General features: G+C 40.3%; 2 protein-coding genes across 5 annotated transcripts in view; both read left to right on the top strand.

Moving 5' to 3' along the window:
• LOC102296483 (N-acetylmuramoyl-L-alanine amidase) overlaps positions 1-2,633 on the top strand; it is a 5,513-nt gene extending 2,880 nt beyond the window's left edge. Inside the window, exon 5 of the mRNA XM_005926719.3 lies at positions 1,249-2,633. Within this exon, the coding sequence (XP_005926781.1) occupies positions 1,249-1,263 (15 nt within the window). The 3' untranslated portion in view covers positions 1,264-2,633. The remainder of the gene's footprint in view (positions 1-1,248) is intronic.
• A 1,815-nt stretch (positions 2,634-4,448) lies between these two features.
• si:ch211-194b1.1 (protein Wiz) overlaps positions 4,449-16,511 on the top strand; it is a 33,492-nt gene continuing 21,429 nt past the window's right edge. For 2 of the 4 annotated variants that reach the window (XM_042220270.1, XM_042220272.1), the window contains exons 1-7: positions 4,449-5,137; positions 5,668-5,854; positions 6,008-6,209; positions 6,460-6,535; positions 13,464-13,612; positions 13,712-15,325; positions 15,521-15,958. In XM_042220270.1, coding sequence (XP_042076204.1) covers positions 5,747-5,854; positions 6,008-6,209; positions 6,460-6,535; positions 13,464-13,612; positions 13,712-15,325; positions 15,521-15,958 — 2,587 coding nt within the window. In that variant the 5' untranslated portion in view covers positions 4,449-5,137; positions 5,668-5,746. Of the gene's footprint in view, positions 5,138-5,667; positions 5,855-6,007; positions 6,210-6,459; positions 6,536-13,463; positions 13,613-13,711; positions 15,326-15,520; positions 15,959-16,511 lie in introns of those variants that run through there. The other 2 variants (XM_042220271.1, XM_042220273.1) reach the window with 2 other exon arrangements.

A 16,511-nucleotide genomic window follows, 5' to 3' on the forward strand; every position in this document is an offset into this window, starting at 1 on the left:
GTGTGTGTGTGTGTGTGTGTGTGTGTGTGTGTGTGTGTGTGTGTGTGTGTGTGTGTGTGGCGTTTTTCACCACAATGTGCCAACTAATTGAAAATGTTTAGACAGATCCTTACATCACTACTAAAAAAACTTTGATGGTAATCTAGTCTTTTTTCTAGGGTTACTAAGGGGTTGTTGTGTATATATATCAGCTAATGAAATGTGTTATCAGACATTAGATGGGTTGCTATGCAGCTTGTTTAACTCAGTGATTGTCCTCTGATAATGCCTTAGTAAGCATTTAGAGCATTATAAGTTAAAATGCCTATTTCCCCACATGTATATTAAAACTATTCCTGATGTGATACTCCAAATTGTTGCCATTGTGGGTCATTAACGTGACTCATCACTGCGCAGCACTTTTTCTTTAATCTGAAGTCGATCAAATCTCTCTGGCCTTATTCACCTTCAGAAGTAGACGAGTTCTCCCAGAACCTTCCACAAAAATAATCCACTAGTGCTTCCTACTCCTCCGCCTTCCCATCACTGACACATCCAACCACTGCAGAACTGTCAGAGTCTTTCTGTAGGTGGCATGACCCAGAGTTATGGAAAGCGTCTGAGGTGTACAAGGTGAACAGGAACGGAGAAAGTGTAGTCCCCAGAGGAGCTCCCGCACTGCACATCGCCAAATCAGGCAGAGCCGTATCTAATCTCACAAACTGCAGTCAGTAGCAGTGGCTGAATCATGTTAAATGCACTTGAGAAATCAAAGAAGGTGACCCTCACCATGCAATTTCTGTCTAGATGGGAGGACACTCTCTGCAGCATGTAGGTAATAAAACTGTGATGCTGTGAAGCTCAAGTTAAGGATTTTAAATAGCAGCATTAAAATAATTGCGCAGGTTTTTGGATCCACAACTTTTCCTGATGTAGCTCCTAGTCAGGGAGGTGAGAAACCCCCTCCCACCTGGTTACTCAAAGAGAAGGAACCTTCAGAAGTTCTTTGTGAAGACGGTGCAACCTGAGTGAAGGTTGACTGTTTCATTTTATTCATCGAGCCTTTATGGCAGAGCATAGGGTGGCAGCATCACGCTATGTGGGTGATTCGAGGCTGTAGGAACAGGTCAGAATTGATGAAAGCATGAATGTGGTGAAATACAGAGTCTTTAAAGACCTGTTGCAGCCCTACTTTTATTTCTGCAAATGCTCCACTCTTTTTGGCCTTCTTATATGACTTACTTTCTTTTCTTTTGTTCTTTTTCTTAGGATGTCCAGAAATAAAGAGGCTGGGATAGACCAGAACATCACACAACAAATATTAGACTTATTTTTATGGGCTGCTTTGTTGTCATTTCTTTTTCACTCTGTGGCATGCGTTGCATTAAGTAAGTACCTTTTTTTGGGATTCCATCAGAAGAGCGATTAATATGATGATGAAGTACATCCAATGCAAACTGCTGGCTTTTAAAATTTTTTTTTCCTGAAACAGAGACTGTTATTTTTCTTCAGTTAGTTTTTGATATTCTTCTACGCGACTTCAGCAGAAGTCATGTATTACAGCTGATTTGCATAAGTGTTCTCTGGCTGCTGACATTGCTTGAAATTTCTGACCGCTTCTCCATGTGAAATTCCTTCTGTTGCAACATGTTTGCGGCTTTTCTTGCATGTGCTGCCCATTCCGAATCCCCCACAAGATTTCAGTGGGATTCAGATCTTGGCTATTTCACAACCCTCCATTTCTTCTTTTTGAGCCATTCCACGGTGGATTCACCAGTGTCCTAAAGATCCCTCTTCTGCTTAAACTTCCATTTCTGGTTTAACTTTCAGACTTTTCACATAATTGAATCAATGACCAGAAGCTGCTCTCCTCTTTGCCTGTATGTTACATGAGAGCATGCAAAGCCTCTACCAACTTGCTCTGGCCAGAAATCTGAGCCTTTCCCTCAGGCTAGTTTTGGCATACAAAGCCATTCTCTCCGTCTTTGCATGCTTTCCATGCAGGCAGAATTTTAGAAACATGGACTTTGACATCAACACTTACAAGAGGAAGTCCTCTGATGACATTTTGGGGTTGTTGTGAAGACTCCTTTTTGTTTCTTTTTTCCCAGGCAAGCCATTTTTTTTCTTTTTTAACAGTGAAATTAGTCATTTGAAATAATGTGGTGATATCTGAATAAAATGCCTCATTAAACTCACATTAAAGTCAAATGATTTGCTGAAGGTCTCTTCAGAGCTTGATGTGGCAACAGCAAACACTTCAACAGCAAAAAGGACGGCAGACCGGCGATGTCAACAGTTTATATAAGAAGTTTGCAATAACAGGACCCTGGGCTGGAATACCTGAATGTGGATCTGACTAATGATGGTATTTTAAAAAATACAATACTTACTGGAATCATGGAAATACTTCAGGTTGTCTGATGTTTCTTTCTTTTGACTGTCACTTTTATCTATCCTGTTTCTGTTTCTAAAACGATCAAGACTTTGCTTTTTCAACTATACAGCGAAGCATTGATTTCCATGAGATGGAGTGCGTCACATGACTGTATACTTGTGGGTTTTATTTTGGCAATAATGATATACTATGTGTTATAGAAACTGAATTAAAGAAACAAAACTTTACTTTCATAAAAAAAATATCTGAATACTTTACTCAGCTTATATACTTTCACAGTACTTTACCTTAGTACTTCACTTTTCAGTTGTTTCATTATACATTTTCAGATGATACACTGACTACGGTATACTAAATTTCAATTATTTGAAACTTTAAGGTACTACTTACATCATTTCTTTGGCAATACATTATAATAACCGTTATTACTAAAGGGTAAACTGACATTAACAACAACATAAATATTAGGGCTTACTTACTGGTAACAGTTGTCTTGTAGGAAATTATTGTCATATGCTATGTATAAGTAGGCAGGGGTACTGGGACCGCCATACATTACAACACTGGGGACTGCAGTTTGTGTCCTGTTTAGTCACAAAAGCAGTTGTGTTCAGATTGGAATTTGTCCACTGAATCAAAACACAATGAATTTACAGTAAGGTCAGTCTCACTGATCAGTAATATACAAAACAGATAATAACATTTGTAATCATTAACCAAACACAGAACACAGTGTATAAAGTGTTATGTGTACAGATGTCATTGTCTCATATCATCTATGATGCAACACAGTTTATAACTCATATATAAACCTGTAACAAAGATACTACTAATAATAGCATAACTAACGACTGGCAGACCAGAATATAATTATTCATTACAAAATGACAAAATAAGCAGTGACACCGTTCTGTACAGTAAAGTGTAATTAACTAAAAATGTATTAGCAGTGGTTATTACAGTGTTATATATCACTGAGGAAATTCCCAAACTGCTTATAAGTGTACAAGGTACTTAAAAAACACCTTCACCAGCTGCATCATTTAAGTGATGTACATATTAATTAATCAGAAAAATGTATTTTTTGAAAGTATGCCTTTGGTTTGATGTTTAACTACAGCAGTTTTGCTTATTTTAACAAATGAAATCATGCACACAGTGCTGAAAACACTGAGCTCACGTATCGACGATTCCAAATTGCCCTTTTCTGTTGGTCTTACTCAAATATCTTTCTAAATCACAGTTTTGCAAACTCAAATTGCATCATTTAGCACGCTCTGTTCACCTAGGAACACTGGGCTTCAAAATGCAGATTTCCAATTACTCATTCTGCATTTATGCAAAGTCAATCGGAAGAACATTTCAGTATGTGTCAGAATACAAAAGGGATCTTAAGTGACTCATCCAGGTGTTAGGCAAGAAGATGGAGCAGCAGGAACACAGACAGTGGCAGGCAATTTGCTTTTTTATTTTTTTGTCGTTCAGCTGTGTGTGTGTGTGTGTGTGTGTGTGTGTGTGTGTGTGTGTGTAACATGGCCTCAAGAAGCCTTTACTGACCACTTCTGACGGTAGTGTTTTAAATCCATCAGCAAGATGTCAGTTTTTCATAGCTGTGTGTATTGTTTTTGTGGAAGGAAACAATTTGATGGAACGTGTTTTTGCAAGAGATGCAAAGTAACTTATCAAAGCAGTGACCTTCGTTCATTTCGTGCAGAGAATTTGGAGAAACTGACCCACAGTTTCTGAAAAGTTACATATTGTAGCCTTATTTTGAAAATGTTCAAACAATACAAGAACAAAGAGAAACAAAAAAAAAACATAATGATCATAATCATAATAAATAACATGTTCAAAAAGGAGCAGGAAGAAGCATTAGCTTATTTAATGCCCCTTTTCCACTATTTAGTAACTCATAATCATCACTTTCCCCCTTCTGTTTGCCCCCTATCCTGACATAAATCCTGCCTTACAATTTTTTACATGTATATGCAACGAGATATGGATATTTACAGATAGGTGTGACCAACAGGGGGCGCAGGTTGACGACATATAACAATCGGAAAGGCGTATATTGATTTTGTTTAGCATTTGGGGGATTTTGATACACAAAGTAACCGACAAACATTGTTCAGGTGTTACTATTACAGTGTTATTACATATTATGATACGCAAATATGTCATTCACAACAGCGTTACTATGGCGAGCCACATAGGTGTTGACAAATGTACGCAGATACCGCATAACCTTTATTTATAGTATACCTATTTACACAAAATAAAACGCATTTAAAGAAATATTACTGTGGCGTGCTTACGCTGCTCACGCGTGCATTTCCCTCCGAGAAAAAAACAGAGTCACCGTGATTTGATCGCTGTGAATAAAGTGTCCGCCACATAAATACGCACAGAATTAGAGAAATGAGCCTGCGATCGAAGCACTCGTAAAAGTTTGACATAGTAAACTTGCCTCCGGTGGGTTACTCGAAACTCTTCTCGTCACCCTCCCCGCTGACGTTTACGTACGCAGCCGTGGCGTGCCTGCAAGCCAAATAACATGGAGTCCTCTGCCTGGCATCTCCAAGGGATCCCTGCAAAACACCCGAGCGCCGATTAAAAAGAGCAAGTTCCTCCATGGGAGCAGTCAAAGCTTCTTGCCAGCATCGTCGCGGTGCGTAAAGCTTCAGCTCCGTCCTCAAAGTATGACGAACGGTGCTTAAAGAGGCAGCCTTTCCCTGCGATCCGCAAACCAGGCCGATTTCAGTGAGTATTTGCACTAAAAAAAACCTAAAAAAACCCCTGCAGTTTATGGGCGTCTGGGTTTCAAAGGCAACGTGCACGGATGCGTTGCTGTTCCAAATCACCTGACAGCGACCGGATCGATAAGAGCCACGTCCTCTGAAGCGACAGAGGCCAACCCGTGGGACACCTTGATGTGCCCGGGCATTTTCCTGTCTTTTTTTTTCTAGAGGGGCAGCAGTGAGGACAAGGGCCTGAATATAAAGGCCACTTATTTATGTAACCATTCGAGCGCTCCGTTTCATTCTTTAAAACCAGACATATTGTGAAAATAGGTCAGACAGTCCGAAAGCTGCAGCTGCCAAATTTTTTTTAAAGAGAAAATACACAAGACAGCTAAACCACGACAGATTCTCCAGATTAAGCCATTAAATGAGGCTGATACATGGTGTGTTTTATGCTGGTTTAAAAATCATTCTCCGTGCAATTAGCTCCAGGAAAGTTTTCCATCACGGAAAAACTTCAGTGCGAGTTCATGTGTGAATGTTTTCCAGAAGGAGAGGAGGCTGCACGATGTAGGCAGGCTGTTTACTAGTGGGACTCCATACTGTTCTCTGGGGGGTGGGGGGGACCATGGAGCCAGAAGGGGAACCCCTAACCCCAGGGACCAGCTATGGGCCCGCACCCATCGACTCAGCACAAAACCCGGTCACCCCAACTTTCCTCAACAGCACCTTAGAGGTAAGGCATCAATATATATATATATATATATATATATTGAAAAATATATATTTTTATATATATATAAAAATTTATATATTTATGTGGTCATAAGTGCTGCCATTTTCACCCCCATCAACAATAAATTCTTTGTTTATTGTTACTACTTTCTAGTCTTCATGTTCTCCAAATCTGAGAGATGGCCTGATATCTGCCAAATGCTTGTGGGGCCTCACTGGGGAGGAGCGCTCCAAGCAGAGTGAGGGCCCCCAGTCCAGTGCAAACCAAGGGAGGAGCGCACAGAGGAGATTCAAATCCTCAGCCTTTCCTTCCTCCTTAAGCTGGGACTCTGACTCTGAGAAGGAAACACTAGATGGTAACACACCTGTTGCACGCATGTAAAGACAACGGTAGCAATGCATTCTGCTGGAAAGCTAAACTAGTACTGAGCCTATGTGCCTATCATTGTTGTCCCCTTATTGTTTTAAATGTTTTTCCAGTGTGCTGTAGTCAGAAGTCTTTCAGTTTGCTCTCTCTGTAATCTGCCCAGCAACTGTGGATTTTACCTGTGAAGCTGTGAAGTGATGTTTCTGTGGTTGTTTGTTTTGTGCGCTGTCGTGCGTCAGAGGAGGAGCTACAGAACTTTTCTAACCCTCACGGTCTGGCTGCTCACAGTCCAGGATCTCCTTCTTCTGGACTAAGGTGAGGAGGAGGTGGTGTAGGACGAAGGGTGATGAAATTTGACTTTAATGAATACCCACGTAGAAAAGAAATATAATATTCTAAAAAGTCCCATTAATTTCAAGAGATATATATTTAGTCATGAAAGGTGCTCCTTTAACATTTTTTATTTACAGCACAATGTTTACATGAGTCATATTTAGCTTTTAATAAATATCTTAAGAATTTACAGAGAAAAGGGGCAACTTTCATGAATAAGTAGTTATCCTTTAAAGAACTATAATATATCACTCATGATTTTTTCTTTTCTATAAGGGTATGCAGCAAAGACTTTAGCAATACTGAGGTCATAAGGCAAAGTGGGCCTGGATACCAGTTACTTACATTAACTCATTGCTTACTGAGTAGGAACATTTGAAAGAAACACTGGTTCAACATTAGCAACACTCTTTAGCTGAGAGGTGGCTCAAAGTTATCAAGAGCAGCTGTTAGCTTAGCATAAAAGCACAAACGTTTAAAAGCCAAGCTCAGTTTATGGCTAACTTTAGTCTGTATAAAGATAAAGGTGCTTTTGTGTTTTATTGCATTATTTGTGGGAACGTACTGAGTGCAATATGAGTTATTCAGATGGCTGCACCTCCCTGAGCCTCTGCAGGACATTTCTTCCGGTTAAAAGGGAGTTTTTCCTTCCAAAGTTTGTGCTTCACAAGTGTTTGCTCAATGGCGGTTATCTGTTTGTCGGTGTTTTCTTTATTATTATAGGGTTTTAACTTTACAATAATAAGTGCCTTGAAGTAACTGTTGTTGCGATTTGGAGCTATATAAATAAAACTGAACTGAATTTATTTGAATTTGAACAGATGCTATAAGCTAACTACCAGTGTTGCCAACTTAGCAACTTTGTCGCTATATTTAGCGAGTTTTCAGACCCACTTAGCGACTTTTTTTCTAAAAAGTGACTAGCGACAAATCTGGCAACTCTTTCTGGAGTCTTATTTATGACGACTTTTTGACGTGAAAACGCGTATCGCTCTTACTCTCAACAAGCAGCAGGTGCTGCCGTGGCCACCTTGCCCGTGCCAAAGCGCTCACAGGCGGAGGATAGTCCTCCCCGAGCTGCTATCAGGGCAGAAGATGTTCACACCTATGCGTCCAAACTGCAAATGAATCGCGCATGAGCGAAGCCGCTGCTCCCACACTGACTGTAACGCAGTCGGTTCTTATTTTACTGTTATGCTGTTTTGTGGATCATAAACTTTAAAACTACTTATAAACACACACACACACACACACAGAAAGTAACTCCACCAGAGTGCCAATTTCGGGTCACTTTTGCCAGTCCAAGCCCGGATAAAGGATCAGGATTGGAATTGTGACATTAAAAAAACAATAATTGCTAAAAGAAATTTAATTTGTAATTCCAAATAAATTCTAAATGCATTTAGGGCGTTTTTTACTCACTTTATGTCTCTTCCACGATGTTATTTCTCTCTCCAACAACATAGGTTACAATGACATAAGCATGACCAATTGTGCAAATTAGGCGATGAAGTCATTTAGCGACTTCTAGCGACTTCTAGGACAGCCAGTGGCGATTTTCCTTACTGAGGAGTTGACAACACTGCTAACTACAGCCCTGAGAGTCAGCTCGGATAATAAACAAGACGATGGTCTGCTTTTAATTTCACTGGAAGATTTATTTGCATGCTAGTTTGCAGCTTTTACATAGAGCAGTGTTCATATTTTGAAAACCCAGCTCATCCCTGAATTGTCAACAAATGCCTTTAGCTAGCTAAAAATAATAAATTTTAGCTCCCTGTATCTAGTTAGCTGTCAAAAGGCTTCTGTTACCTATTACCTAAGTGAGTTATTATTGCTGGGTAAAGCACTTACAGCTTTCCTAACAATCAACATTTCCTAATAAGACAAGTGCTCAAACTTGTCAACATTCTTAAATTACAGCAATATAGTTTAGAGTTTAGTACCGGTACTTGACGTAGCAAGAAAATATATACTGTAAAAGTTAGTATACCTTCTCAAACAGGCACCATAAAGCATTTGAAAAACATAGGTCTCGGTTTCCACCTTTGAGAAAAAAAGAAACAATGATGGAAACTGAAGGCCTACAACAGTCTTATGTTAAAATGGGCCTTTCCTTCTATGTACCCCTTATAAGACAAGTTAGTTACTTATATATAGTTGGGTCCATAATCTTTAAGTGCAGAGCTTTAATTCAAGTTGTTTAACAAACATTTTGAATGGACTTTCTAGGAATTACTGTTATTTTTTAAACATGTTTTTCCCCATTTTCAGAGCCACAGAAGCAGTTGGACATACTTACACTTAAATAAATATTAGACACGTTACCAATTTTCTAAGTAAAGATATTTCTAAATGTGCTGTTGACATGAATTTCTCATCAGATGTCAGTAACAACTCATTCAGTCCACACATGCAAAGAAATCAAACCATAGATGTCCATAAATTAAGTGATGTTTAATAATGAGAAATGACATAGGGAAAAATATTGAAGAGAGGGAGGTTCAAAAGGGCATGGGAAGTCATAGCAGCTGAAATCTATCAGTAATCAGAAAGCAATCCTGCCCCTTAGTGCAAATGAATATCAGCTGGTTCAGACTCAAATGATGGCCTATAAAAGATGTCTCATTATCAAGGTGTCACATTAGAAACATATTATGATGAGTAAAACCACTGAGCTCTCTCAAGACCTTTGCAACCTTATTGTTGCAAAACATATTGATGGCATTGGTTACAGAAGAATTTCTAAACTAGTGAAGGTTCCAGTGAAAATGAAAAGTCATGCACGCCATATGCAAGACTCCATTGCTGAAGAAAACTCATAATGAAGCGGGTCTAAAGTTTGCTGAACTTTAGACCCGCTTTAGACAAGCCTGTGAAAAACTGGGAGAATGTAGACTGGTTAGATGAGCTCAAAGTTGAGCTGTTTGGAGGCCAAAAGGCACTGCATACCAAGAGTAAAGCTTGGAGGTGGGAACATCAGTGTGGGGCTGTTTTTTAGCATACAGCACTGGCATGCTTCATATAATTGAAGGAAAGATGAATGGAAACATGTCCAGGGACATTCTTGATAAAAAAAAATCTGCTGCCACCTACCAGGATGATGATGATGATGAAATGAGGGTGGATGTTTCAACAGGGCAATGATGCAAAACACACAGCATAGGATACTCCGAGTTGCTTTCAGAGAAAGAAAATAAAGCTGCTAGAATCACCCAGCCAATCGTATGACCTGAATCCAATTAAAGATGTGTGGAAAGAACTAAAGCTCAGGGTTCAAAGAATGGACCTACAGAAGTTTCAGGATGTGAACACTGTGTGGAAGAATGGGCCAAAATCACACCTGAGCATAGTTTCTCCACACAGGAGGAGTTTTCACGCTGTCATCACCAACAAAGGCTTTTGTATCACATCGTTTCTAGACATCTATAGTCTGATTTCTTTGCATGTGTGGAAAATTTCATGTCAATAGCACCTTTAGAAATATATTTACTTAAAAAATTGGTGACGTGTTCAATACTTATTTTACTCGCTGCAAATATAAAAGCTTAAGAGTCTTTATATTTGCAGATTCTCTAGATTCTCAACGAATACTAGATGAGATCCTTTGCAGTAGGTGACTGGACCACATAGACATATCAACATGTGTTTCCTTGAAATGCTTGCTAGGCCTTTACTGCAGGCTCCTTTAGGTAATACTTGTTTGTGGGTGTCTGCATTCAGCTTTGTATTAAATAACTGAAAACTGTTCTCCTGCATTGAGATTAGGTAACTGGACATTTAAGAATATCCTTATTCCTTTGTCTTGAGAAACTCTGAGTTTCAATTACTCTGAGTAATTATCCATTAACACAGTAAAGTGCAGTTCCATTAGTTTTGCAGGATTTATTTGAATCTGAGTATAGGCCTGTACACTAAACATATTTATTTTTTCTAATCTATATTTCTAATCTTTTTTATTTTTCATTTTAACCTTGTTGTAAACCCTCTGTGTTTCCGTTCATGAAGGCGTCTCTTGATTGTAGACTTTGACAATGATACGTCTATCTCTTTGAGTGTTCTTAACTTGGAAAGGAATTCTGCAATCATCCAATTTAGCTTTCTTCTGTGGCCTTTCAAGCCTTTTGGAGATGTGAAGTTGGCCAGTGCAATCATTCATTTTAAGCAAACTGTTTACTTGCCCACTCCTTTCTTCTAACTTTCTAATATGTTTATTTTGATCTTTCAGCCAAACGATGGCCCGCCTCACTTGCAACATCTCTTTGGGCTTCATTTTCAGAGTTCTAGTGAACGGATACTAAATGCAAGTTGAATACTTGGAATTGGCTCTAGATAGATCTACTTATTTTGTCAAGGAATAACAAAGGAACAGGCCTCACCTGGCCATGTATGGTCCAATTACTTTTGCACCTGACTGTAAATCCTAAACAGTCAATGCAATTTTTTTAAACCTCTCAAGTTAAAGTTGGAAGTTTGCACTTTAGTAACTTTTTGATTGTTTGATTTAAAATCTACTGTGGTGATGTAAAGAGGCAAAATTAAACCTAATTAGACCTAACTGTATGTTATGAACTTGCATGTTCAACTTTTACATTTAGCTCACAGGAATCTATCAAAGAATCATCTTACCTGATTCTTTGAAAGATAGCATATTAGTATATTTCCTAAAGTGCTGAACACACTACTGTCTTTACTAAAACGTATTCCAGTTATAGTTATATAATGGACATAATGTGTTGACTCTCAGCTTTCATTTGTGTGTCAAATTCAATGAAGAGTTTCAGCTCCTTAATGCAGGTCACCCTCTTTTTAAAGGGGACCAAAAGTAATGGGACGATTGACTCAAAGGTTATTTCACGGACAGATGTGGGCAATTCTTTCTTTATGTCATTATAAATTAAGCCGATAAAAGGCCTGGAGTTCATTTGAGGTGTGTTGGTTGCATTTTGGAAGATATTTCCATGAACAGACAACATTTGGTCAAAGGAGTTGCCCATGTAGGTGAAACACGCCATCGTTAAGCTGGGAAAACAGAAAAAAACCCATCCAAGAAATTGCTATAACATTAGGAGTGGCAAAATCTACAGTTTGGTACATCCTGAGAAAGAAAGAAAGCACTGGTGAACTCAGCAATGCAAAACGACCTGGACATCCATGGACGATAACAGTGGTGGATGATCGCAGAAGCATTTCCATGGTGATGAGAAACCCCTTCACAACAGCCAACCGAGTGAACAACACTCTCCAGGAGTTAGGCGTATCGATATCCAAGTCTAAAGATAAGACTGCATGAAAGTAAATACAGAGGGTTTACTGCAAGGTGCAAGACCTCAAGAACAGAAAGGCTAGATTGGACTTTGCTAAAAAAAAAACAAAAAAAAAACATCTAAAAAAAAAAAGCCAGCACAGTTCTGGAAAAACATTCTTTGGCAGATGAAACCAAGACCAACCTCTACAAGAATGATGTCAAGAAAAGGCGTGGAACAGCTCATGAACCAAAGGACAACGCATCATCTGTAAAGCACGGGGGAGGCAGTGTGATGGTTTGGGCGTGCATGGCTGCCAGTGGCACTGAGACACTAGTGTTTATCGATAATGTGACACAGGGCAGAAGCAGCTGAATGAACTCTGAAGTGTTCAGAGACGTACGGTCTGCTCAAATCTAGCTAAATACAGTTGCGCTGGCTTTCGTAATAGAGACGGACAATGACCCAAAACATACAGCCAAAGCACCCCAGGAGTTTACTAAACCAAAGAAGTGGATTATTCTTGAATGGCCAAGCAAGTCACCTGATCTTAACCCAATTGAGCATGCATTTCACTTGTTGAAGACTTTGCAGAGAAAGGCCCTCAAACAAACAAACAAACAAACAAACAAACAAACAAACAAACAAACAAACAAACAAACAAACAAACAAACAAACAAACAGCAACTGAAAGTAAAGGCCTGGCAAAAAAAAGGGTTCCCTCATTAAAAGGAAGAAACCCAGCATCTGGTGATGTCCAAGAGTTTAAGACTTCAGACTGTTATTGCCAGCAAAGGGTTTTCAACCAGGTATTAGAAATGAACATTTTATTTTCAGTTATTTAATTATAATGAAATAACTATGATAATAATAATAATGTTTGGGGGCGGGGCGACCGTGGCTCAGGGGGGTTGGGAAGCGTATCTGTAACCGGAAGGTCGCCGGTTTGATCCCCGGGCTCTCTGTCCTGGTCGTTGTGTCCTTGGGCAAGACACTTTACCCTATCGCCTACTGGTGTTGGCCAGAGGGGCCAATGGCACAATATGGCAGCCTAGCTTCTGTCAACCTGCCCCAGGGCAGCTGTGGCTACAACTGTAGCTTGCCTCCACCAGTGTGTGAATGTGAGAGTGAATGAATAATGGCATTGTAAAGCGCTTTGGGTGCCTTGAAAAGCGCTATATAAATCCAATCCATTATTATTATTATTTATTTTTGTCCAATTACTGTCGATCCCCTGAAATGAAGGGGTTGTGTTAAAAATGCTTGTAGTTCCTCACATTTTTATGCAGTCTTTTCTTTTAACCCACTAAATTAAAGCTGAAAGTCTGTACTTCAGCTGCATCTGAGTTATTTCATTTAAAATCATTGTGGTAATGTGCAGAACCAAAATTAGAAAAAACTTGTCTCTTACCAAATTTTTATGGGCCTAACTGTAGTTTAAAACATTCCCAGCATTTCCATGTTTATAATTACACATGCCTTAGTTAGCTAAAACCCACGAAATTCCCTGAAAAGATGGGGGACTCGACCTCAGTGGTGGCAATGGGCCTGAGAATAAGAAATATGAGGCCATACATGATTTCTGATTTTTTCCTGAATACAGGCAGATTTTTAAAATTTATTACGAATATAATGTAATAAATTCTTTTTCTGATGGCATCCAGACTTGATAGAGAAGATGACCAAGTACCTGATAAAATGCAGCACTTCCATAGTAAGACTGGCATGTCTACACCCGCTGAGGGGCACAGTGATAACAATGAGAGCACAAAGACAGAGGAGCCAAATACATCCCAGCCTGGCCAAACAGAATGTAAGTACCATACTGAATAAACTTAGTCTGCCTGCACACTCGATAGCTTTGTTTTTAAAATCTTTTCTTTCACTGAGAATTCTCCTGCTTTCTTTGCAGTAGCAGACAGCAAATTCTGGAATGTATCTGAGGGAGCTGAGCCATTCCTGTCTAAAGTAAAACCAAAGGAAGGTTGCCAAATGGAGGAGGAGGAGGTGGTGCTGGACAACGGGGAGGGAGAAAAAAAGCCCAAGGGAAAGGAAACCAAGGAGCCTGAGAGAGATGTGTACACCTTCCCCGGAGACTCAGACCAAGAGAGTCCCCCTCCTGCCCCCTGGGCTCATTGCACATTCATTCAGCGGTGCAGAAAAAAGAGGGTCTTGCTCAGGCCCTTCTCAGGACTTGGCACCTTAAAGCGTACGTTGCCTGAGACTGCCAAATTGGCAAGACCTAGTCCTCAAAAATCTGAAACAGTACAGCTAAATCGAGGTGGAGGGGTTTATGACTTTGAGGAGGTCAGCTTTGGAGAGGGAGGGGTGGAACCCATAAAGTTCAGAGACAGAGGTGGGAGAAGAGACAAAGAAGGAGAAGAAAGTGGAGCGGAGACAGATAAAGAGATTTTCACGTGTGTCGAGTGTAGCATTTATTTTAAAAAGCAGGTCCACCTGCAAGAACACATGATTGAGCACAATCAGAGTGGCGCAGGGGGTGTCAGGCGGTTAGGAAAGGGCAGCCGCTTTCGGTGCACTGAGTGTGGATGGAACCTGCCAAATCGACTTGCACTTGCTGACCACCATAGAAGGCACGAAGAGTCACGACTGAAGATCCTGGAAGAAATTGAGAAACTGAATGAAAATGGGAAAGCAAAAGAGTTTCAGACACTGGACAGCAAGGTGTTGAAAAATAGAAGCATAGACCCGACAGTTATAGAAAATACTGGCCCAGGCTCAATACTAAGCAAGGTGGTAGACCCAGACACGGTCAAATCTCCACCTCTATCGCCAGTGTCAACACTGGATATAGACCCAGGAGTCCTTGACCTAAATACACCCCTGCCAAATTCAGTTCGAACTCCAACTCAGACCCGAGCTCTCTCTGCCTACCGTCGCCGCTTTATCTGTACTAAGTGTAACTTCAGCACAAGAACATCCCAAGCACTAGCTAATCACTCCAAGACCCACACCAGGAAAAAGCCCACTCTCCAGTCAGATTCTTCTTCCTCTGGCTCACCACTGAGTTTGGCATCTACTTCCCTGACCTGTGGTCACTGTGGCTTCCTGACCTCAAGTGAATCCATACTGAGGGAACACCAGGCACTCGTTCATCCAGGAGAGATCGACGAGTCTGGACAGCGTTTAAAGGCTAGTATGGGAGCAAGAGTTTTTAAACCCAACCTAGACCCTGAGTTCGTCTCTGAATCCGGATCTCAGCATGACGCAACTCAAGGCAAAAGCCAGCGAGCAGTTACTGCTTCTGATGACAGCAGAACACCAGACGGCACTACAGCTCGGCCTGTGAGACAGGTGGTCTGTAACAGGAGATTCAGCACAAGAGGCAAACCTTGGACTGATCTGGCCAAGCTTGACACCACTGGGGATGGTGAAAAGCTGCCTGAGAGTGAAGAGGAAGAGCAGGACCAAGATCAGAAGTCAGAGTTTAAGACAGAGCTGTGTCGGGAAGAGGAAAGCTCATCAGTGGCAGTCAGGCCTCAGACTAGAGCACAATCCATCATGGGTGAGACTAAATAAGAACTCAATTGTTAATTTCAGAGTAATAGTTTACCCTTGATTGATAGAAATGACAAAAAATTAGCTAATTAATATTATTATTATTTTTTTATTCAGATTTCTGGATGCGCATGCACTGCCTGCTGTTTGAGTTAGATTTCGTGATAATTTTAATCAAAAGTTCATTTTCTTTCCTTGATAGATGATGGCTCATTGCTGCAGAGTGCTCCATTACCGCTCCCCACCAAGAAGAGCGAAAAGGACGATGACAAGAAGGAAGCGGAAAAAGACGGGAAGGTTTTCTTTCTGAGGAGGAGCACCAGGGTCGCTGCCGCTCCTGTAGAAATTGACAGCGACGACGACGAAGACATTGACGAGGAACGCGTGCGACGTTTCCTGTCAGAGGGCGTCCTGGATGAAGACAAAGACGAGATTGATGAGGACACAGAGGCGCTGAAGAGCGTGGAGAGGAAATGCCCCTACTGCCCCGATCGATTTCATAATGGAATTGGGCTTGCCAATCACGTGAGAGGCCACCTGAACCGTGTGGGCGTCAGCTACAACGTGCGTCACTTCATATCCCCGGAGGAAGTCAACGCGATTGAGAAGAAGTTTTCTTATCAGAAGAAGAAAAAAAAAGGTCAGCACCCTGTCGCATGTGTTTCTTAGACTATGTAGATGTCTTTGCAGATTTGGAACCCTGTCTTTTTTATTGTGTTTGGAGTAAAACATCTTTACAATGAAGACTCTGATGTAGGCTATCATATCTCACTTTAATACCCTTTTTTTACATTATACAAGGTTTTACATTTTTTTCATATTTTTCTCCGTGTTTAATTTTTTGTTGATGTGATGAACACTTTGAGAGATGTATATTGAATTTCTATAATATAACTGGTAAGTGGTTTATAACCTACCGGCTAGTTCTCTGGCTTAAACCATGTCCACATATTTATGGCTATTTTTGTAGCTGATGTTCGCAGATGTTCATGTAGCTAATCTGATAAATTTACATGTCAGCCACTCGTAACCTTGCTTCAACTGTTCACCTCAAAACTGAGAGAAGTTAAAACTTAGAGGCCCAAGTTTTCATAACCCTAACCCAACTCTAACCCTGTATGAACATTTTTTGTGTGTTAGTTTTCTTTGTTCTGGGATTGCCAAGACTCGGAAGAACAATTCAATAATTGGCT

This window comes from Haplochromis burtoni, unplaced genomic scaffold (genome assembly GCF_018398535.1).
Source record: "Haplochromis burtoni strain Fernald_Lab_line unplaced genomic scaffold, NCSU_Asbu1 Contig_45, whole genome shotgun sequence".
Taxonomy (NCBI): Eukaryota; Metazoa; Chordata; class Actinopteri; order Cichliformes; family Cichlidae; genus Haplochromis; species Haplochromis burtoni.